Source organism: Elgaria multicarinata, chromosome 4 (genome assembly GCF_023053635.1).
Source record: "Elgaria multicarinata webbii isolate HBS135686 ecotype San Diego chromosome 4, rElgMul1.1.pri, whole genome shotgun sequence".
In the NCBI taxonomy this organism is placed as follows: domain Eukaryota; kingdom Metazoa; phylum Chordata; class Lepidosauria; order Squamata; family Anguidae; genus Elgaria; species Elgaria multicarinata.
This window is the reverse complement of record NC_086174.1, coordinates 47,859,251-47,883,517: the sequence shown is the minus strand read 5'-3', so window position 1 is coordinate 47,883,517 and position 24,267 is coordinate 47,859,251. Positions and strand designations below refer to the sequence as shown.

Below are 24,267 nucleotides of genomic sequence, written 5' to 3'. Positions count from 1 at the left end.
TGAGTCACAACGACCGATTTTTTCCTTGCCCCTTCATCCGTTCGGGGCATGGGATAGGGATCCAACTGCATTAGCTGATTGATCTTTCTGTAGTCTATCTCTTGCAGCTCCTTTTCTAGGTCGAGAGCATGCAATCTTGCTGCCCGGTAGGGCAGGAACCGGATGGGGGGATGATCCCCCATATAAATCAGATGCTTGGCCAAAGAAGTCCGCCCTGGGCGGTTTGAAAACAGAACCCGAGATTCCCCCAACACCTGCCTCAGCCCCGTTTGCTGTGCAGCTGAAAGAGAGGGGAATAAGACCACACATTTCACTTCTTCAAGCCTCGGATCTTCTTCTAACAAATCCCCAGGTCTCTCTACCTCCCCCTTTAAGCCAAATACAAAATCTTGTTGGTCAACATACAACTTTAACATATTTACATGAAACTCTTGAGGTTGTCGAGTTGTTCTCGGGCAAGTCAACAAATAATTCACATCTTCCCACTGCGGTTTGATCATTAAAGGACCTTCCCCTTTCACCGACAGTTGGTCCGGTTTCATGGGCTTGAGAACTAAAACCTGGTCACCGGGCTGGGAGGTACGGGTTCGGGCAGCCCGATCACACCACGCTTTCTGGTTCTGTTGGGCACCCTCCAAGTTCTTCCGTGCCACCTCCCAAATAGTTTGCAGTAGGCTCTGAAGCTGTTGCATAAAACCCACCACCAACCAAGGGCTGCCTTCCACCTTCCCCTCCCATTCCTCCCATAGGAGGGTAAGAGGGCTCCGTACCCGCCTCCCGAACATTAACTCATTCAGGACAAACCCAACACTCCCCGGGATCACATTGTTGTATGCAAAAATTAGCATCAGGAGTCTTTGGTCCCAATCCGTAAGATGTTCTATAGTAGACGCCCTCACCATCTTCCCCAAAATCGGATTGAACCTCTCCACCGACCCATCAGTTTGGTGATGGTAAGGGACAGAAAAAACATGCTCCACACCGCCCAAGTCCTTCGTCCCTTGCAATAGCTGGAAAACAAATCCAGGCCCTCTTTCCAACGAAAGAGCCGGGCACATTCTCTGTCCAGCCTTCTCTTGACACTTCGTGTCTGTCGTTGGCTGTCGGAGGGGCTCGGGTTTGTTGGAGAAGGAGGCAGCTATATCCATATCTGCCACACTAATCAATCCTGCCCCTTCCTCCTCCTGCGCCTGCTGGATCTCTGGGCCCTCAGGGGTTTCCTGTCCTTTCTGCTCCAAAGGCTGGGGTTGCATCTGGCTCCAGGTTGCTACCCCCACCTCAGCCGCCAAATAAGCCAAATCGTTCCCTAATATAACAGGCCACGGGGAATTCCTGTGCACTAAAAAAGTCATCTCCCCTTTCCACCCTTCGTACTCCACAGGAATTTTAGCTAGAGGTAGAGCAACTGGGGGGGAACTATAGGGAATGACGGTGTACTTCTGCCCCGAGAGCATCTGATCCGGTCGAACATATTTTTGGTCAATAGCAGACAGGGATGCGCCAGTATCACGCCAACCCCTCCACGTAGTCCCATTAATTTTAATGGACCTACAGAAGTGTAACTGACTCCACTCTATTTGTCCGGGCTGGACCAGAGGCCTCGCTGCTTCATTCCCTTGCCCGGGCTGGATCAAGGCCATCGTCGCCGCATCTGAACCGGGTCGCCCCATCCTCGGGTGGGGAGGTCCAGCCGCCTCCTTCCCTTGCTCGGCTTCCCAATCGGATCCGTCATTTCCTCCCTCATCTGGGGAAGCATAAACTCTGCCCATCTTAGACGCAGCCGGGTGTTCTCTAAGCTTCCTGGCTGCTAGCTTGGGGCAGTCCTTCTTCAGGTGACCTTCTTCTTTACAGTAGAAGCACCCCGACGTGATAGGAGTAGATGTCGCTCGCGAGGGGTCCACCCTTTCTCGCCGCTCGCCCCGGGGCGGCCAACCCGGATTAGCAGCTCTACTCTTCCCTCCACTCGCCGCTGGCGCCGCTGGCACGGCTCCGCTTCCCCCTCGCTTGGGCAGACTGGCTCGACCCGCCTCCTTTCGCCGATACACCCCCATCTGATCCGCTAGCAGGGCAGCATCCCGTAAAGTAGTGGGACGATGATCACTCACCAGCGCAGCCAGATCTTCTGGAAGGGCGGCATAAAATTGTTCCATGTTCAGTACCTCCGCCATAGGAGCGAGAGGAACAAACTTCGCAGCCGCCGCCCATTGTTCCATCGCTCTTGTAATCCGATCCGCCAGTGAAACACAAGTCTCTTTCGACTCCAATCTAATAGCTCGATATTTCTGGCGGCAGCTCTCCGCCGAGAGGGCAAAACGTTGGCGGACAGTTTCCTTAAACTTCTCATAGTCCTGAGCGTCCTGCTTCGGGATGGTGCCCATCACGTCCGCCAGTTCCCCACTCACTTGGGCCCGCAACACCGCCATCCGTTGCGTCAGCGGCACCCTCTGATCATCACACGCCGTCTCGAACAAGGAAAAGAAAGCAAACATATCTTGCCCGGATTGGAAAGTGGGGAACAGCTTTCGATTAACCGCCACGGCACCCCGGCTCCTCTCACTTTCCTCCAACTGGAGCTGCAATGCCCTCATTTGCAACTGCATAGCCACCATTTGTTGGTGCTGGAACTCCTCCTGCCGTCGTTGTCTCCTCCGTTCCCGGCGGCGATATTCCGCGGCCCTCCGCGACTCCTCCAGGTCGCTTCCGCTATCCGTGTCCAAGAGGCTCTGCTCCATATTCAGGTCGGCAGCCTCCGCTCGCCTCAACCCTTGCTCCGCCGCACCAGCCTCTTCCCCGGCCTCGGACGGCAGCACCGACGACGGCGGGCTCCCTGCCGTGTCCACCAGCGTCACCAGCAAGCCTTCTGGTGCGCTTAAACTCGCAGCCGGAACAAGCCTCCCTATATTCCCAGGCTCACTCATGGCAGCCTGCTTTTTAGCCAACTTTAACTGCGTCTGGTTTTCCAAAATTTCCTATTCCCCCACACACACACCACTTTTATTCCAAAAAATACTGGCTCTTTTATCCCACAGCTTGCCACCATGTGATGGAAGTCTGAGTTAATCAGTCCTTCCTCAGGGTCTCTTCCCCGCTTGCCCCCACCCAAAGAACCAGTACTTCCTTGGAATAAAACACACCAACACCCGAAGTAACCAAAATAAAAGGTTTATTTTTAAAAAGACAGCTATTAGATAGGCACTTGGTCAGTAACAGATATAAACAAGTACATAGAACAGAACATAAGAGGGAATGGGGGTAGGGAATGGATAAAACAAATACAAGTCAGGCAAAACCACCCATAAATCCATTCATACAAGAACCGACAGTCAGTCCATTAAATTTCCCTTTCCCTGGTCAAACCGACCAACTTGCCTTTAGAGAAACCAGCTCACAGCCAAAGTACGGCTTCCTAACGTTCTCCCAGTCCCCTAACCGGGCAACCGTAGACATCCATAGCCTCGGGGCTAAAGACGAACCCCCAGCTTAATCCTATCAGCTTTTATCTGTTTGTCTCCTAATAAGGGAGTCAGTTCTTTCTTCTCACACAAAGCCCAATTAGCCTAGGCAGGAGATAACCTCCAGGTGTAAAGCCTCAGCCTGACCTCAGCAAGTTTAACTCCCACTTTCCCACATACCAAAAGCTGGGTCCTGGCGCCGGTTTCCCCCATAAACATATCAAATTAATCTTTCCTCTATCTATCACCACTATGGTATACTGCCTAACAGGAAAACAAGGTTTAATACCTGGAAAAAAAACACAAATTACTTCGGGAACAACTATATTTTAGGACCTAATACATTTTATAACTTTCCCAGTCCTTCACAGTGAGTAGTTAAGGTTTGGCAGTTATTCAAAGCCTTCCTCTCTCCCTGGATCAATCTTCTGCTGCCTGGCACCCTCCAGATGTGTTGGACTATGCCAGCTGGGGGATGCTGGAAGTTGTAGTCAACACATGTGGAGGATGCAGGGTTGTGGAAAGCCGCTCTGGATTATCAGCTGCTGCATTATTGCACGTATTTCAAATTCAGACCCTCCTCTACAGTTCCATATTTCCAAACTCTATTATTTATTTATTTATTTATTTATTACATTTATATCCCGCCTTTTTTCCTCCAAGGAACCCAAGGCGGCGTACATAATCCTCCTCCTCTCCATGTTATCTTCACAACAACAACCCTGTGAGGTAGGTTGGGCTGAGAGTCTGACTGGCCTAAAGTCACCCAGTGGGTTTTCATGGCCGAGTGGGGACTAGAACCCGGATCTCCTGACTCCCAGTCCAACACCTTAGCCACTACACCACACTGGCTATTTCTGCACTATCCCTAACTCTATCCCTGCACTGCAGCTCCTCCCTCCCTCCAGTCCCTCTGTTAATCCAGCAGAATGGAGCATGGCCAAGCTTACAAGCAATTATACACTTCCCCACAACCGAAAATGTTTCCAAGGCTGGGGGGAGATTAAAAGGATCTCATTCACTGCACGCAACTGCTCTCAGGTCAATGGCAAGGGCCCCATACCACCAATGAAGGAACAAGTGGCCAGCTGAAGAGAGGAAGCGTTGGTCCCGACTTCGCGGATGCTCCACGTGACCATGCCTCACTGCTCTAGCATGGGAGGGTTCTGGAGATCCTGCTCACCTTGGTGCTGACATCGAATCGCAGGTGCTCAGCAGTCACACGGGAGCCCCGCTGCTCTGTGCCGTCTCCCAGGACCTGGCGGAGCGCAAAGTTGAGCAGGTGGGTGGCCGTGTGGTTTGCCATGCAGGCCAGCCTCTGTGCCTGAAACCAAAAGTAATGCTCTGGGTAAGTGAGGAGTGCTGGAGGGCTCTGTAGTGTTTTCCAGTCAAAGCGAAGAAGCGAAAAAACTTGTATTTCTAGAGTGAAAGTTATCGTATTCTGCCCATACGCTGCAATGCTTGATAGAAAGGAAATCAGCGTAAGAGAGAACAAAGTCAACAGAGGTAAAATATGAATCTAGGACACCCAATATCCTGGTCCCCCACATCTTCTTTTGTGGCTATGGTGTAATATGCTTCCACTGCCCTCTCACTAATATGATCTGTTTATGGTTGAATTTACAAATCACAAAGCACAGCACAGGCCTAGCAATCTCATTGCTTCATCCACAAGAACTATTACCTCATCCACAAAGAGCTGCACTTGGTCCCCAGCCTTCAGGGGCTCAGAAACAATCACTTCGTGGACCACATAGCCACCAGATACTTGTACTGACACCACGGGGAAAAGCACATCCTCAAAAGCAAGAAGAGACAAATGGGAGGGTTAGAACGAAATGGGTCGCAAAAGGACTATAGATCATACAGCTTAGCAGTTTTTAAAAAGTATCCATCTGCAAATCCTGGGGGCATCTACATTACTCCCAGGACACAGTACAAAATGGGATGCAGAAGAGTCAGCTCTCCTGTGCTCAGCATGAATGCTGCAGTAGTCCGTCTGTCTCAGCTCTACCAAGGAACACGCATCCACGTCCAATGAATTCTGCATCCTCTTTGCTAACAATGGCATGTTGTGAGGATCAATAATAACCTTGTATAACCTGTGCTCAAGAGTGACCTGCCTGGGTTGTTGGGGCCAGAACTTTTCCTTGGGAATTCTGTTTGTGCTCAGAAACACAGCTCACAATGCAGCTCTTACTTAGCAGAGTAAGTTTATTAGCTTCAGACTTCTTTACAGTTCCGTGTCATTGTGCAGAGTAACAAAAGCTATACACATATACATATATACACAGTTTTTTATCTATATTACAACAGCTGTGATTAGGCTAACCCAGCCACAAGGATCTTTGGTATATTCATATCATTAACACCATGATATCTTAGAGAATCCTGGCAAGGTTCCCAGTACAGCTTCTATCTCAAGGTAATTGCTCACAGATAGTCTTCCTCTGTTTAGCCTTGAGATAGCCACACACACAATTTTAATGACTACGCAAGCCTTTTACTTTCTTAAACTTAACATGGGTCACTAGGGCATGAGGTTGATGAACATACAAAAGGAATTCCAGGCAATTCTCGGCCAGAACAGCAGCACCTATATGCCTGGGCTGGCTAAGGGAAAGGAATAAGTGTTTCGCTCCATTACTGAAGCGATGATGATACATCAGCCTAATGACTACGTTGTGGATCCATTACCTACCTCTGCCAAACAACTTCAACCCCCACTTTTACTTATATCTGGCATGGTGGCTGAGACACAGACAAGGAGTCCTCAACCATCCTTCCCCAACCTGGTGCTGCCAGATGTTTTGGACTTCAACCCCCATCAGCCCAAGCCAGCATGGCCAGGGATCAGAAAGGCTGGGAGGTGGTGTCCAAAACATCTGAAGGGCATGAGGTTGGGCGAGGCTGGCTTAGACAATTACAAGATTGGCAACGCTGCCCCATTATTATTATTTCTTACATTTATATACTGCCCCATAGCCGAAGCTCTCTGGGCAGAACATAGATGGATCATCCAGTTGAGGGAGGTCATGCCCAGCCTGAGAGCACTGGCAGGGGTCAGAAAAGGTCCATTCCAGGTCTGGGCAGTGAAGAAGCTTACCTGCTGCCCCACAAGTACCATGTAGCCTTGATCAGGTGCCTGGCCACCTTGCTCAGCATAGAAGCAGGTCCTGTCCAGGAGGATCACACAGCGTTGCCCTTGGCCAACAACTTCCGTTTGGAGAGACCCATCTTTGTACAGCATTAGGACAGTGGCTTGACATGGCCTAAAGACTGAGGAGGAGAAGGAGATCATGCTTCATATTTCAATGAGGTGGCCAATTTCACAAATGTAGCCCAAATATCCTCAAATACAACTTATCAAAAATAACTGTTGTGTTACTTTTCCTGACAATAACTTGAATACTTTTGAGAGGCAGGGCCAGCCCCACACATTTTGCTGCATCAGGCAGAGCAGCAAATGGGGCCCATGCCATCGCAAGGTAAGGTGCATAGTACCTATGAAGCAGAATATGCATTGTATGTGAATTGATAAGAATTTATTGTACCATGTAAGTGTGACTAGTTCTGTATGCATGTGTTCTGAGATAATATGAGTAATGGACTATATTATTGGAAATGGATGGAGGCTGCCACAAATTGGTCGGTCAAGTGCTGGAAGCAGCACATAGCTTAACTTAGCAGTGATGCCTTCATCTGGGGGTTACTGGTCTCAGTGGTAGAACTGGTTGCACTGAGAAAAATGGGGATGGTGGTATGACCAGGTCCGAAACAAGGGATGAGGTCATCAGCATCGTGGAGGTTATAAAAGGCCAGGGTTTGATCAGTTAAGAGAGAGAGAGAGAGAGAGAGATCCTGGAAGAACAAGAAACCTGCCATACGTGCTTAGGCTGGCTTCGCCCTCCATGCCTTCCATTAGGTGAATATGAACCTTTGCTACCGATTGTTAGATATTCATTGTACTTTTAGTAATTATAAAGTATGAGTATTTAGAGATGTTTGTGATCTGCCTCAGCTTTGCTAAAGCTTGTTATTCACTTAGACTCTTTGAGCAATAAATATATCTTCTTTAAAACCATATTTGTGATGTCTGGCTTAAGGTAAGTTTCAGGGACCACTACCCACACATTAATTCTTGAAGCACAAAACACTTGGCTATCAAGGACAGACCCCACTCAGTGATAGATTTGCAAATCTATCGTTGAGTGACATCTGTCCTTGAAAGCTGTTGTGTTCTCACTTGTTCTGGTCAGTCTCAGATACACCCGTTCAAGTTTCGGAAACAAGCTAGTCGGATGGAGCGAGAAGCAGTTACTAGTCTCACCCAAAGCCTGCCAAGAACATCCCATAAGCAACTTTCCCCATCCCTGGTAGTAGAAAGGCAATGATGATGGTGGCGGTGGCGAGAATAATAATAATAATAATAATAATAAGAAGAAGAAGAAGAAGAAGAAGAAGAAGAAGAAGAAGAAGAAGAAGAAGAAGAAGAAGAAGCAACTAACTGCCAATGCAGCTCCAAGAGCTTCTCTAAAATTCAATTCAGCCCTCAGGCTAAAAGAAGTTTGACACTTCTGCTGGGCAACCCATGGCAGACATGTCCAGACTCCCAGAGGTCCCTGGGGTGGAAATCCAAATCTGCTTTTCTCCTGCGTGCCTCTCTAGGCATACCTTCAGGCACGGCTTGGTCCTTACCATATCTCCCATCTGCCCTGAGTTCATAGGCAAACTTGAGTGTGTCGTCAGTGGCAGGCACGCCATCCTGCCGTAACTTGGCCAACGAATGCACATCCAGATGCATCCTGGGGCTCTCCTCCTGTTGCGGCTGAGCTTTGCGCTGCACATGTGTGGGAAAAGAGATGGAGGCATTGACAGCCCAAGCATACCGGGTTTGTAAAAACTTTGCATAGAGTTTCTTTGGCACCTCCACGAGGAATTTGGCATTAGGGCTGAATTTGGATTCCTGAGAATCTCAGCTCCCTTTAAATGAAGCTTGTGGAGATTCGGCCCCTTCCTATAATCCTCATTCCAACTTTAGCCTACTGCTGCAGAACTTTATGGGCCTGTTTGCACCACATGGCAGCCCACCGTGGGTTAATTTACCCGTGGGGACTCTTGTGTTGTGCCAAGTGCCCCTGTGTGTCATTTTTGCATGGCACCAAAGGGCCTCGGGATTATCGCAGGTAGTTGTGTCATGCAAACCCAGGTGTCAGGGATTGAATGTTAGGCAACCCTCAAATGATCTTAAAACAAGCCATGTGTTATTTGAGGGTTAGACAACCCTCAAACAACCGCTGCTGCCTGAGTTCGCATGACATGACAAGCTGAGCAACAATGTGACAGCCCACACAGGTAAATTAACTTATGGTGGGCTGTGTCATGTGAACCTGCCCTACGGGGATAATTGTGAATGGCTGATGCATTTGAAAAAAGAAAGGTATTTATTTTTTAAAGGAGGTATAGGACAGTGTCCAATATTACCACTGTGCTCCCAGTCAAGTGAACCTGCCCTATGGGGATAATTGTGAATGGCTGCTGCATTTGAAAGAAGAGTTATTTATTTATTAAAGCAGATATAAGGCAATATCCAATACTAGCACTGCGCTCCCAGTCAATCTGAATCTACCATTTGCGCAAAAGAAACTTAGCGGTTCAAACAGCAACCCTGGAACCAAGAGGAAATGCTTGTTTCAGGGTCAAGACAGGTCAGCAGTGCTTTCTTGTGGAAGCTCCGCTGATCTGCCTCATTCTGGAAAGGAGTGTTTTCACTCATTTCAAGTTTATTTTAGAGCTGCTAGCTCCCCATTGCACCAGCGGTGAGCCCCTTTGGCAAACAGGCAGGCTTGGATACTGCCCTGAATATTTTGCACTGTTGATCAAACTGATTGCTGAATTTGATTTGCTTTGGGATGGAATTTAAATTTTGTAATGAACTTCAAAGCTAGTTTTCAATGTGATTTTCAGATTTGGGACCACTAAAGCAGACAGAGGGGTTTCTTTGCTGGAGGACTTACACTACAGCACCCTAAAATGAATGCTTCTAAGGTCAATGGTCAGACGAATTAAAGTTTCAGGCATATTAATGTGGGTCACAATTGACTTACTTCAGCATCTTCCTGAACCAGGTGGTCCAGAGCAGCAACATTCAGCTGGATCCCCTTTTCTTCAAGCATCAATCCAATCAGATCCCGGGGGAATCCCAAATTGCTATAGAGGGACCAAGCTATCTCTACTGCAGGCAGGAAAAAGATCAAAAGAGGAACGTGAGGAAAGAGTAAAGTTAAATTATCAAGTTTTATTGGCGAGCATAGCCTATGGTGAAACATGATGGGAGTTGCAGTCCAACAACATTTGGAGGGCCACATGTTCCCCATTCCTGATCTGTAGAGGAAATTAGCAAAGAAGAGCTTCAGTTCAGACTGAGAATCTCCCAACAGGTAGAAACGGCAGCTTTGATTTGCTTAATTAAAAGAAGAAGTTTGCCTCAATTGATACTACTCTCCCAAATTGCTATAGAGAGATCAAGCTACCTCTACTACAGGCAGGAGAAAGATCAACAGAGGAGCATGGGGAAAGAGTTTTATTTGTGATTGTAAGCCACCTTGAGTGCCATTTCTTTTAGTAGAAAGGCAGGGTAAATAAATAAATACTGGAGATGGTATGATTACCCAGTTGGATTCTCAGTATATCCTCACCTATAAGAAACAAGTGGTAGCAGCCTATAAGGCCATCGAGTCCAACCCCCTGCTCAATGCAGGAATCCACCTTAAAGCATTCCTGACAGATGGTTGTTCAGCTGCCTCTTGAATGCCTCTAGTGTGGGAGAGCCCACAACCTCCCTAGGCAATTGGTTTCGTTGCCGTACCGCTCTAACAGTCAGGAAGTTTTTCCTGATGTCCAGATGGAATCTGGCTTCCTGTAACTTGAGCCCATTATTGGAGAAGCTTTTGTCCTGTGCTCTGGGATGATCGAGAAGAGATCTTGGCCCTCCTCTGTGTGACAACCTTTCAAATATTTGAAGAGTGCTATCATGTCTCCCCTCAACCTTCTCTTCTCTGGGCTAATCCTTACCAGTAGTTTAAGATACGTTTCGGAACAGGCTTTGAGTCAATGTTTCCTTTCATGATGATGCATCTCACAGGCTCCAAAGGGAGCAGAATATCCTTTAGAGTGGTGATGGCCAACCTTTGAGGCATGTGTGCCAAATAGTGCCATTCTAGGATACACTATAATATCGTTTTGCCTCTAGTCTATTGAGCAGAGAGCAGCAGAACTGTGCAGAAACAGGCAGGATGGAGGTCTGTTTCTAGGCCAACCGTCCCCAACATGGTGCCCTCCAGAGGTGTTGGACTGGAACCGCCCAGAGAGCTTCAGCTATTGGGCGGTATAGAAATGTAATAAATAAATAAAAAAATAAAAAATCATTCCCAGCCAGCCTGGCCAATAGCTGGGATCGGCCACTGAAAGAGAGGGAAGGAAAAGACTGACTTTCAAGCCTGGAACGAAGTGGATCCTTTAAACCAGGGATGCAGAACCTCTGGCCCACGGGCCAAATCTAGCCTGCTTGAGGTCCCCATATGGACACACACCCCTTCCCCTGGTCCCACTCCTTTCTCTTGACTGCTGACTGTTTGGTGGTTTCCTAGCTTTTGTACCCACCCACCCCTATCTCTATAATGTCGAAATGCTGCTCCTAAGGTTCAGTTAGCAGCAGGGAGAGCTTTAAACTAAAATATGCTGGTATTTCAGAAATTTTTACCCCCACTCTATTTTGCCTTCCTGAGGCCTCCAAGGGCTTCTCCAAATTTGAATTTTGCTCTTGGGCTGAAAAAAAATCATCTTCCCTGCTTCAAATAATCATTAAAAAATGGGTATCAAAATTCTATTACTTACTCATCCACATAGCTGTTAAATTTGGGTTGAATCTGCCAACAGCAGCTTGGATGAACTCTGCAACTCTTTTCATATGCAAACGTGGTACTTGGAATAAGAATTCTAAGTTATCAACCCTCTTGACAAAACAGCTGAGGTCTGGGCAGATGAGTTTCATCAAGGGAAACAGGCAATGATTCCCATAGATTTCGGACGTGGGGAAATAATTTTCAATGTTCAAGAGAGAAAGTGAACTAGTAATGAAGTGCTGTCAATCAGAGGCGTCGAGTACTCCTTGTTTGCAAATCGTAAGAATGTAAAACCTGCCTCACTGGATCTGGCTAAGGACTAGTAACCAGGACAAGAAATGGATGGGATGGGTGGATCCCTTGCTGCAGGTATGGGGAACCTGTACCCCTCCAGATGTAGCTGCAATTCCCATTATCCCTGATAATCAGCCACACTGTCTGGGGCTAATGGGAGTCCAACAACATTATTATTATTATTATTTATTTATTTATTTATTTATTTATTTATATATATATATAGCACCATCAATGTACATGGTGCTGTACATCTGGGCAGACACCAGTTTCCTACTCTTGCCCTATTGTTTGCCCTTAACCATAATGGTATTCAGAGGTAGAGTGGCTCCGCATAAAAAATGTTTCATTGGGCTAACATGGCTCATAAGCCATCAACAGATCCATCCTTGAAGAGCCATCTAGGCTAGTGGCTTAATAAAATCAGGATGAGATGGGACAAGCCGGCATCCTAGTAGGTAATCAGGAGACAGGGAGGAATGGGCTTGAGTCCTTGTGGGAATCAGAAGGTCAGCAGAAATCAATGCCACTGATCAGCTAGGAATGTTAGACCTTCAATTGTATCCACTTACTATTTCCAAATGTACTTTCTTTGCTCTCTCCAGAGGCAAAAAGGAAAGGGCAACTTAAAGTTGGGCAGACGGCATCCTATATTTTAGGAAAAACAAAATCCTTGCCTGGGAAGACGGTGGAGCCATCCATCTCCTGCAGCGTTCGGTTTATAATGCGGCGCCCTCTCAAGAGGGAAGAGAGAAATGCAGCCTCATTCTCATTGATGATATTCATAACCTGAAGGGAGATCAGAGCTAGATTCAGGAGGGACGGAGGGTCATTAAATGAATTTTTCACGCGGAGAACTACAACAGGTCCTGAAGTAGGTCACAAACGTCAGAAAAGAAAAAAGAAAGGCAAGTCCAAAACGTTGCCAAACTATCCAACAGATTTCACCCTGTTGCGTAGAATGTGCAATCAAAGCAGCATTCGTGATTGAAGTGCAGTCATGGGAAGTGAGTGAACCAAGTCACTTGCTAAACCATTTCTCTTTACACAGCCTTATGATCCAAGTGGGTTGGAAAAGGGCAGAGTAGGGAATAAGGTGGACGCTGCCGTTCTCTTTCTCTACATGGATGCATTTAACAAAAATGGGGGCAGAAATCCAAACTGGTAACTCACAGAACTTGTGCGTTGGAGAAATCCAGCACATGAACAACAGGGAACAACAAATCAGGATGGGTACATGGACAGGTTGGAACAGAATTAGGGCAGCTGCACAGCCAGGGTAGAAGGGTTTTTAGGAGTGCTGCGAAGGGGGAAGCATGTTTGAAATGCAGCTGTACTCACTGAGTCTGTGAATAACGTGGTTGCAGTTCATTATATGAATGCTAGGGATTTTGGAGAAATTCGCCACAGAATCAAATGTTCAGATTTCTACGAATCTAACCCAATGGACCAGCTTTTCCCAAGTCGCAATAATTCCACGGACCTCCCAGCGATCCGGGAGGGAGGGGGGACGATCTCGCGATATGATATTATCGCGAGATCCTCCCCCTGCATTCACACGCAGCGTGCAACGTCCAGGGAGGAAGGAGGACGTCGCACCCGCCATTTTTTTTTAAAGATAGGAGCTGGAGCACACCTGCGCTCCAGCACAAAAGTAAGTAAAAAAGGAAAAGAAAAGCCCTCCCACTCCACCCCTGATGGCCCTGAACTCTTCCCGTCCTGGCTCCTTCCTTCAGATGACCCCCGCTACTCGCGGGAAGAGGGAAGAAGCCGGGACAGCCGGCCACACCACCCGCGGTCCTTGGGATCATCCTGGGACCGCGGGGAAAACCGAGAAAAAAGGGTATAGCGAAATCCCGGGGAAATGGAGGGATCATCCCTCCCTGCTCACCTTGTCTGTATCCCTCATAAGCTCCGGATAGGCATCTCCCTTGAAAAGACAGAATCAGAGATCAGATTACACTACTGCGCAGAACTTCCAGCGCCAGCCACACGCACATCCCACTCTTTCCACGGCAGAACACAGCTTGACTCCTTGCATCCGGGTTGTTGTTTGTTGTTTGCATTGGTCTCATGTCAGGAACTGTTCAGCACATATAGGGACTTCTCGAAGTGGCCATTTAAACTTGAACAGGTACAGCAATCACCCATATGCTTCTATGCCTGCCTTTTCCCATTTGACAGAGGGCAAACTTGCTTCAGGAGAGGGTGACTATCATTCAGTCAAGAAAGAAATGGAGTCCCACAAACACAGCCCTTTCCTTATCCCAAGTTCCCTGACTTCAGCACCTCCCATTTATACTTCCAAGGCATGCAGCATGTGCACAAACCTTCACGAATTCTGCAGTGACTCTAAACAGCAGATGCTCCATAATAAGCCTCAATGGAATAGCAGGAGAACTCCTGTCCCAACTGATGTTTTTCATTATTTGGAAGCTATACCTTGGGCTGCCTTTGAGATAGCTCTTGTTTTGCTATGCCTTTAACATGTTCTGCAACTACTGAAGGATTAACATTTGGAAAACAGTAATGGCATAAATTTAAGGGGGTTGGTTGGTTTTTGATAGGATTGTGGTGTTAAAAAGCAATACTAGGGAGCTCAGCAATATTTCATCAGCATAGATCAGGACTGACGAAGCAGAAAGCTTCCCCACCTCACCAATGTGAAGTCAATAAAACGAGGCTATGACAGGTACTAGATCATCATCCCAAAGGACCAGACTGTTCCTCTGAGGTCACCAGATATGGACATCTGGTAGGAAAACTGTGACAAAGTTCGTAAGAGATCCAGGCTATAAGCGTCCTCTCCCCCTAGGAAAATACATTCTCAGTTACCAGAATTTCCACTACAACAGGAACCAAGCTGGCCAGGAATCCAGGTGGAGCATGGAGAACCTCGGAGCAAAATCGCACCGCCCTGCGCAAGATGTGACGCAGAACAAGCCTGCAGACCAGAGACATTTTCCACACACACACACAAAGGGTTAGCTTGCAGACCAAGAATGCTATTTCACTTTTTCCAAACAGCCTCCCACTGTCCACAAAGCCCCTAAGATTCCTTCAGCACTGATCCTGCCAGTTTCTCACCCATATAGTTAAGATTGCTCTGACCCCATCAGCCATAATCTCCCTACACGCATCTCATACCTGTCACATATACAGTTAACGCCTCCGTCTTGCTTCCAAAGCACGTCACAAAGCATGTATGTAAGGGTAAGTTTGAGAAGAATTTGTTGTATTTTATAGGAGTGATTAGTCCTATATATGCTATGAGCTAGATCGGAGTACAGTTCTCAGTACTGGAGCAAGGGAGGTGGGTTGCTTAGTCCTTGGAAACGGGGTGGGGGGAAACCTTGGCTCAGAAGGAGATGGGCCTTCACAAGGATGCTCCTGCAGTTAGCTGCAAGCCTGGCTACGTTAGGAGGAAGTCCTCCTGAAGCTGGGTGCAGAAGTTGTGGTCTAAAGCACCTACTTGAATCAAGCTGCCCAGATGTTTAAGATAAAGGATCTGAGCTAATGTTAGGGCGATGGCTATAAATGGTTAGATTTTAGGGTGGTCAAGCAGAGAGAACGAGAAACTTGCTAGGTATGATTCCTTAAGTGCTGCTAAGCATGCCTGCTTATTAGGTAACTATGAAATTGTGGTAATAAACGTCTTGTTGACTGGAATATTACTAAGAGAGGAACATTCACTGTAATCTTTTTTATCAAGAAATATGCTAGCCACTTTTCCTATTTTAATTATCCTAATTGTGGTCTACATAGTGATGTGCCTTGCTTGTTTTATCATTGAAAAAATGTTATTCTCTAAGATTGCTTACGCAAGTAAAAGTATATATTTTAGGGTACCACTTTGTGTTGTCTGGCTTCAGAGGTGCCTCGGGGAACATGAACTCAATAATCCTTGAAGCTGAGAACACTCAGCTGTGTCTGAGTGGGGACTATCCATATAGCTGCAGTTTCTCTCCTGGCCAGGTGAACCACAGGTATACTTATCTCAGGTGAGGGAAATCTGTTAGCTGAATGGAATGGATGCAATTACCCATCTCAGCCAGTTGCCTAACCCCACCCAAGATTGTGGTCTCTATACCTATCTCAAGACCCTGCTTCTTCCCTCCAAATATCCTTCTCCTTAAAAATTTTCCCAGATCTTCCCAAACCTTCTCAAGCTTCCTTAAGCTCCCCTAAGGTCAGAGTCACCTCTCTTGTCCCAACAATCCCCAGTTATTGTGCTTCTTCCTTACTCGGCACCAGACATGCCTGGATAAACACCATCGGCAATGCACACAGACAAGGTGCGCGCATGATCTGCTATCACTCTGTAGGCCGTGTTCACACCCCCAGTGTCAGCCTGTCCAACCAAGCCCTGGTAGCGTGGCCCGCCACAGCCCTGCAAGAGAAATATAGACATGTTTTAGCTACTGGAGGAGTTCCCAATTCATGAATATTGCAGATGTTTCCTTCAAATGACCCCAACAGTCTCTTTTTTCTCTAGAGAACAGGACTAGAACCAACAGATAGCAATTGCAGAGAGGCAGATTTCAACTCAACATCAGGAGAAGCCTCCCAACGGTAAGAGATGTACGACGGTGGGACAGACTGCTGTGGGAGGTGTTGGGCTCTTCCTTGCTGGACGTATCTGAGCAGAGGCTAGACGGCCATCTGCCAAGGATGCCGTAGTTGCAAGAATCCTCCACTGAACAGGAGCTCGGACTAAATAACCTCAAAGATCCTTTTCTAACCCTAAAATTCTACGATCCTCTCTATCCTTCTTTCCTCTTTGTACACAGCTCCACTTACCTCTCTGAAAAGAACTCTGGGGGACTGTCAGGGCTGTGTTGTCTGGCCCTTTAAGGCTGCAACCCTATATCCACTTACCTGGGTGTATTCCCCCTGAACATAATAGGACTTACTTCCCAGTATATGAACAGGATTATGCTGCAAAGCTTGGAGAGATAGCTCACAGATTGCGAGGAAACTCATTCCCTGGCACAGAAGGATCACCAAGTTTAATTGCAACTCTACCTTTCAGTCCTTAAAAAGTTGTGCTTTGCCATCCAGGAAAGACATAGCTGCCCCAATCCATTTAAGGGACCAGCAAACTGTAGTAGCTGTCTGTCTTGGCTCTTTGAAGGCTTATGTTCTTCTCCCTTGAGGATGAGCACTCTGGTGTACTCAGCTACTCACACTGGGCAACCTGTGGCTCTCCAGATGCTCCCAACACATCAGCCCTAGCCAATGCTGGCAGCTGTAATCTAACATCATCTGGAGGGCCATAAATTATTTATTATTATATCCCACCTTTTTTCCTCCAAGAAACCCAAGGCAGCATACATAATCCTCTTCCTCTCCATGTTATCCTCACAACAACCCTGTGAGGTAGGTTGGGCGGAGAGTCTGTGACTGGCCCAAAGTCATCCAGTGGGTTTCATGGCCAAGTGGGGACTAGAACCCAGATCTCCTGACTCCCAATCCAACACCTTAGCCACAGCGCCACACTGGCTCTCACATGTTCCCACTCCTGCTCTAAAGAGGCACAGGTGTGTAGCTGTCATTCTGCCACATCAGTCTTTCCCCAGGCTGGATGCTCTTTCCAGCCAAATGAAAAATCAATAAGGCTGCTAGGAGCTGTCAATTCTCTACCTACCCCCAAACAGTAGTTCTTCTCCCTTGGTGCGCAGTGAAAATTGCTCCTTATGTCTCTCAAGAGAAAATTTACTGCATACTGCCAGCCATTGGGGTCTAATGGGTGGGCATGTCACTGTTAGATATAACACACACACACTCGAAGTCTCAGCTGAGGTTCCCCTGGCAGCATGATCATCACCTTGTGGATGGCATCCAGGATCGGGGTGAAGAGGTCTGTGTCATAATTGGAGCGCTTGTTCTGTAGGACCGTCATCAACCTTTCCAGGCCCATTCCCGTGTCCACGTGATGCTGAGGCAGCTGACGCAGGCTCCCATCAGCCTCTCTGGCAACACACCAGTCGCCAACCAAAGGAGGAAAAAAGAAGACACGTATGAGCTGGAAGCCAAGGGCTTAATATTCGCTCTGCTCAAGGTGCAGGGTGGGAGTGCAACACAGGGAGAGAGGAGAAAAGCACCAGGAAACCTGGTGAGAAAAGGATAGTAGAAGCATAATCAAAAGGTTGCAATGGAGGATTGAAAAGGGATCAACAGACTCTAAAAGTGAGGCATCACGAGTCTCTCTTTGCTCTGAAGAAGGCAGGCTGCTGGGAATGCAGTACAGATTACAGTCGGGCTGCCTTCCCCAACCTGGTGCTCTCCAGATGTGTCGGACAAGAGCTCCCATCATTCCCAGCCAGCATGGATGATAGGAGTTGTAGTCTGAGACACCTCGAGGGCATCAGGTTGGGGAAGGCTACTGTAGAGTCTGTGAACGTGCGGTGGCACAAACCTAGAACCCAAGCAATTCCGTCCTTTTTGTACCTGTTGTACTGCATGAAAACCAGATTCCAGATCTCCACCACGTCAGGATTGCCCTGATTCACCAGTGTTGCTGCATTCCTCCCGCCACCTATGTGATCATAGTGGATCTCTGTGCAGGGCCCACAGGGACCAGTATCACCCATCTCCCAGAAGTTCTCTTGCAGTTGGAAAGGAAGCACGTGGTCAGGGGGCATGCTGGAAAGCAAAGCAGAACCGTTACTAAAGCTAGGACAATAAATCCACACACTCCTCCCCATAGGTGAAAACAGGAAAGTTCTCTCTGGCCTTGGTATCACTTTTTTGTGTATGCAGTGATAATTTGTGCCTCCTTGTGCTGCCGCTCCTCCACAAATGCAGCCTCTAGCAGTGAAAGCTAACGAGGAAGAACAAGAGCACTATGGAATATAACACGTTTCATTTCCAAAACTTGGCCAATAGCTGGTTGTAACTCACTTACAAAGGATTGTATCCAATCTGCATGTACTGTGTTCTTTTTCAAACCCTTCTAACCCTTCCTATCATGTCAGTACTTAGATTTTGTTAGCCTCTGGACAGCATCTTCTTGTTTTTTAAAAAAATATTTGTGTGGTGCTTCATTTATTTTAAATTTTGGACAAACAAACTCAAGAAATCCAAGTCCAGGCACAATTTGCATAAAGAATCTGAACAGTAGAATTAATTTTTTTTTGTACATTTCAGAATATATCGGAAAGGAGAGGAAGGCGTTAGGGTGGCATCAAAGAGCGATACATAGTATGGATCCCCAACTGCATTTAGTGGAGATTCCATTTAAGATCCTTATTGATTTCCAAGCTTTTTGCTTCCTGTTCACATATTTTCAAGATCTTCTCCTGCAAAAGCTAGAAATCTTTTTTAAAAAATAAAGAAATAAATGATGGTATTTTGGATGGTGAACTTCATGCCAGAACACATGCCATTTGGGATATAAAGTAGGAGTACAAACAGCTCGGACAACACACAAATCCTACTTCTTGTAATTTGCTTTTTCACCTTCTTTTCTCATTTACTTACCCCAGGCTGAGCCATATTTGCCTGCTCTCTTCATCTGCACTTAGGCCAAGTGAGGAATCTCCTCCAAAATAGGTGACATAAAGACGGTCTTTGGGGATTTCATATACTTCTGTTAGGAGCTCCCATGCCATCTTACAAGCTTCCTCCTAACCATGAAGATAATGAAAAATAATAGTAAGCAATAGCCAAATGTTTGCGTAAGAAAGAATCTTCCTTAATAACCCGTGGGGTGGGGTGGGGTTTGAATTTTTAGTTCCAGAGGGATAGCCATATTAGTTTGTTGCAGCAAAAACAAGAACAGTCTTGCATCACATTAAAGACTAACAAATTTATTTTGGCATAAGCTTTGTGGACACTGTTCTCTTCATCAGATGCATGAAATGAGGCTAACATTTCAGGCATCTAATGAAGTGGACAGAAATCATGAAAATTTATGACTTTAAATAGGGGAGGATTAAACATGCAATCCCACACCTGCTCTAGTCCAGGAAGGGCTTTACTGCTTCCTACTTCTGCATGTTTAAAACAGCTCTAAACAATTTGTGACAAAACATTATCACAAAGAGACCTTAGAAGCACACATTTGTCTCTACAGTATGACAACACATTACACACAAACAGGAAAACCCAAAATGTTCTTTAAGAGAGCATTGCCTGTTCTCTTACTTTGAAGTAATCTCCAAAGGACCAGTTCCCCAGCATTTCAAAGAATGTATGATGATAAACGTCTTGGCCTACATCTTCCAAATCATTGTGCTTCCCACCTGCTCGGACACACTTCTGGCTGTTCACCACTCGCCGGTAACGTGTCAGCTCGCTCCGGGGGTCTGCTGTGCCCAGGAAAATGGGCTTGAACTGGAAATTTAAAGAGAAGCACAAAGAAAATTTCACATACACCTAGATCATACATGACACCCCGCCCATTCTGAACATACATATTTATTTATTTAAAACATTTATATCCCGCCCTATATCATTAAGATCTCAGAGCGGCATACAGATAAAAACATACAGTATAAAACAATAAATATGCACAGTTAAAAACAAATTAAACCATGATCCAAGTTAAAACAATATATAGTTTAAAAGCAGTAAAAGCAGCTAAAACAGTTCAAACAATGTGCCAGTGAGTTTAACCATCAAAGGCTTTGTTAAAAAGCCATGTTTTTACTTGGCGTCAAAATGAAATCAATGTTGGAGCCAATTGGGCCTCTAAGGGGAGGGCATTCCAGTCGGGGTGCCACAACAAAGAAAGCACTCTCCCTTATCCCATCATAGCGTATATGTTGCATTGGTGGGATGTGGAGAAGGGCTCCTCCAACAGATCTAAGGTCTGGGGCAGGCATATATAAGGAGAGGCGCTCTCTCGAGTATCGAGGTCCCAAGCCATTTAGGGCTTTAAACGTCATTACCAACACCTTGAATTCCGACTGGAAGCGTATAGGCAGCCAGTGCAGTTCCTTTAAGACTGGTGTTATGTGGTCTCTGTAAGATGTACCCACCAGCAGTCTAGCTGCTGGATTTTGCACTAGCTGCAACTTCCGCATCATCTTCCGCGTTGTCTACATTCACTGGGGTTTGAATGCACAGTCAACTGCAGCTTCCAATAATGTGTGCATGTAACAAAATGTGTGCATTTGGTCATGTGATGCTCTATATGCAGACTGCTTGGTAATTTTTACACAAGGGTGGGGGGGAGCTAGTTTATTATGGCAGAATAAAATGTTTATTATGGCAGAATAAAAAGCATCTGGAGCCCAGTACATTTTGATTTTAAACCTCTGGACAATTCGATTTTTTAAATAGAAAACTTGCTAGATAAAATGCTAAGAATTGATGCCTGCATTTGCTTTTTTCCTCTTCCTTCCCCATTCCTGTTGTGCTAGGTCTTTTAGATTGTAAACCTGCAGGCAAGTACCGGCTTGTTATTATTAACTGTATACAAGCTGCTCTAGGATCCTTTTCATCCGAAATCTTTGATTAAATAATAAATAAATGGCAAATTGATCCCAGAAGATTTCCCTTAGAATTTCCCGAGGTAGATTCTTTTTATTCTGCCTTCATGTTTCCCCTAGTTTAAGACTTGACTCTTCTTTCCTCTTCTCTTCCTTCCCTCCTCTTTTTCGCTCTTTATTTCTATATATAAGTGTAAGAATTTTGCAATATGTGATATGATTTTAGTAGCTGGAGGACAGCATCTTCCGTCAGCAGACTAAAGGGAGCGCCTGAAACGGTTCAGAATCAGGCTCAATAAATCAGAATAAGGCTCTGAGAAAAGGGGAAGGGAATAACATATATCCACATCAGCATCTTCTCAAGCAGTCAGGGCAGCAGGAGGAACCATTCAACGGAGTCTGTTTCTCCACCGAACACTTTTCGGAAACGTACCTGGTTCATACCCGCGTTCACGAAGAGCAGCCCGGCATCACCTCGCGGTCGCACAGGGGCCGACGGCACCACTTGATGACCATACCGCTCCTGGAAGAACTGGAGGAAAGCCTGACGCGCTCGCACGGATGACGGGCACGCGGTAGAGCGACCTCGGCAGGAGCTGCAATACCAAGCGGGAGACACTCGAAGAAGGCGCCCCACGGAGCCCTTGACTGCCGCCGCCATCTTAATTGTGGGCGGAACTTTGGGAGTCGCGGCTTCAGGGTTAGAATGGGGAACGGTGAAGCGAGGTTGCGAGAGAGTCTTCCTTGTTACAGGGGATGGTGGGATTGTGGCGGACCACCTGGGAAGTGGAGGGCAGTTCCTCCTCATCGGATTTATTCTCGTCTGAGCCGTATAATCGGGACGTTTTTATTATATATCGCCTTGGGAAGAAAGGTGATTTATAAGTATTTTAATTAATAAAGAAAAAGAAAATAAAGCTTCAAGTCCAGGGCAAGGGTAGAAACTAGTTTTGCCCTCTACTATTACAGCAGAAGAGGCAGCCGACGTCTATGGGGGCTCTATGTTAGGGTTTGAATTCCGACCGAAGCCATCAGCCTCACCTGCCACCCCTGGAACTTGTCTGTGCTCAGGGAAATGGGAAGGATGTCACACCATTCATCCCCCATCCCTAACCCGCATTACTCACATTTGGAACACCCACTTTCGAGGTAAAATCTGCCAGCCGAATGGCAGACAAGCTCGATACATACTACTAATCTGTCTGCAGTGAAAAAGCAAGCACAGGACTTAGAAACGGACAATGGGAGGAGTTTTAATGGTGTATATTTCTTTACAAATATAGAATAATAGCAATGTAATACTGGAGCTTTTGCTATAATTAGTATCACATTCCAATAAACCCAAGAGTGTTGGAACAGGATAAAAGCCAACCTATGTCTTACTTAGAGTAACCCCATTGAAATGAGTGGGGCTTGTTAGTCATCACCTACTTAAGTCCTATTCATTTCAATGGTTCTATTCTGAGTAACACATAGGTTGGATTTTACCCATGCTCAGTAGGGGGTGGACTTGACAAGCCTAGGGTAGCCCATGCTCACTCCAGTCATGTAACTCTATCGATTCCGCCTCACAGCAGCGATCCTGCGGGGTTTGGGGGGAATCAGCTGGCAAAGCAGAAACCACATTATTTTATGGGTGGCCCCATTTCACTAGGCATGGGACTACCCAAGTTCAGTATCAAAGAGAATTATGATGTTCTATAAATGGGTTGTAGGTCTCCATTAATTGTAAGTGGCTTCACAGTTGGTGCCATAGCAGGTGACAGTAGAAGCAGGATAGCAGAAATAGTTGCGATGGTAATAGTAATAATAGTACAAGTGGTCTTTGTGTTTTGGAATGGGGGTTGAATAGATCAGATCACCCATAACTGATGAACTTTGTCTTTAATGATGGACTAGGAAATACTTATTTTACAAAAGCATAAGCAAGATATACTCTATGCAACCACAATAACATAATATGTAACACACATATCTTATACAAGTTTATACATATTATTGTACAGTTGCATATACAAACAATTCAGAAATTTCTGAGTTGAAATCTTTTGGTTTCAAAGCATGCTTGTGGGTGGCACATATGGCAGGCAACAGAGGTGTTTGAACTGTAGCAGCCTTTCATTTGGCAATTGCTTGACAAAAATGTTTGGGGGAGATGGAAAATGCCTTCGTTGCTCAACCTTGGCTTTTTTTACTTCTTCACGCAGCACATAGTTAAACTCCGGTATTCACTACCACAAGATGTGGTGATGGCCACTAATTTGGACAGCTTTAAAAGGGGGTTGGATAAATTCCTGGAGAAGGCTACCAATGGGTACTAGTTTTGATGGCTATGTGCTATCCCTAGTATTCGAGGCTAAGCCTGTGTGTACCAGTTGCAGGGGAACATGGGTTGGAGGAGGATGCTGCACCATGTCTTGCCTTGTTAGTTCCTGGCTGACAGCTGGTTGGCCACTGTATGAACAGAGTGCTGGACTAGATGGATCCTCAGTCTGATCCAGCATGACACTTCTTATGTTCTTATATGGTAGGGGAGAACTCTTGAGGGGGCAATTATTAGGATTACATATGCCCACAAGGTATGTTTTGTGCCAAGGTTTTTTTTTGCATTCTGAAGGGACTACTGACAGGAAGTAATCGGTGTGTGTGTGAGGGAATGCCTTCTACCACAACATTTTACAACATCTATTAACAACCCTAAAATCCTGTATATTGCAGAATATATATATATATATATATATATATATATCTTCTACTAATTTATTAAAAAAAATTGTACCATTATCAATATAAACAATACTGTCTTGCTCCTCCCAATGCTTCTTGGGCTATCATTTAATGGCAAACACAGTAGAAGTTTGGATATTGAAACATAAAATTTAAGTATGAATATAGAAATATTCATAAAAACTGAGTGTACCAAAAAGGTCAGACAGTGCCTGTGGGAGTCAAACTAGCAACATTGCAAATGCGAATGTAATTTGAAGGAACTGCTAAGCTAAGTTGGCCCAAGAAAATGGGGTTGGTTGGGAGACTGGAGGCTGCTAAGCAAGGGACGAAAGGAAGGCTCCTCCTCCACCACAACCCCTCCCTTGTGTGCCCAATTGTCCGCAGTCTACATTTTCTGCATCTATGCCAGAATCTACATCAGCGTTGGGAGAAGGTAATGGAGCTGTTTGC

General features: G+C 46.1%; 1 protein-coding gene across 1 annotated transcript in view; it reads right to left on the bottom strand.

Moving 5' to 3' along the window:
- The window catches only part of AARS2 (alanyl-tRNA synthetase 2, mitochondrial), a 31,628-nt gene extending 9,880 nt beyond the window's left edge, over positions 1 to 21,748 (bottom strand). Inside the window, exons 1-14 of the mRNA XM_063124201.1 lie at positions 21,521 to 21,748; positions 19,799 to 19,987; positions 19,133 to 19,278; positions 18,101 to 18,295; positions 17,478 to 17,622; positions 15,895 to 16,040; positions 14,486 to 14,594; positions 13,542 to 13,580; positions 12,328 to 12,439; positions 9,560 to 9,687; positions 8,151 to 8,292; positions 6,559 to 6,731; positions 5,137 to 5,250; positions 4,636 to 4,776 (exon numbers count right to left, since the gene is read on the bottom strand). Of these exons, the coding sequence (XP_062980271.1) occupies positions 4,636 to 4,776; positions 5,137 to 5,250; positions 6,559 to 6,731; positions 8,151 to 8,292; positions 9,560 to 9,687; positions 12,328 to 12,439; positions 13,542 to 13,580; positions 14,486 to 14,594; positions 15,895 to 16,040; positions 17,478 to 17,622; positions 18,101 to 18,295; positions 19,133 to 19,278; positions 19,799 to 19,987; positions 21,521 to 21,748 (2,007 nt within the window). The remainder of the gene's footprint in view (positions 1 to 4,635; positions 4,777 to 5,136; positions 5,251 to 6,558; positions 6,732 to 8,150; positions 8,293 to 9,559; positions 9,688 to 12,327; positions 12,440 to 13,541; positions 13,581 to 14,485; positions 14,595 to 15,894; positions 16,041 to 17,477; positions 17,623 to 18,100; positions 18,296 to 19,132; positions 19,279 to 19,798; positions 19,988 to 21,520) is intronic.
- Positions 21,749 to 24,267: the final 2,519 nt, after the last annotated feature.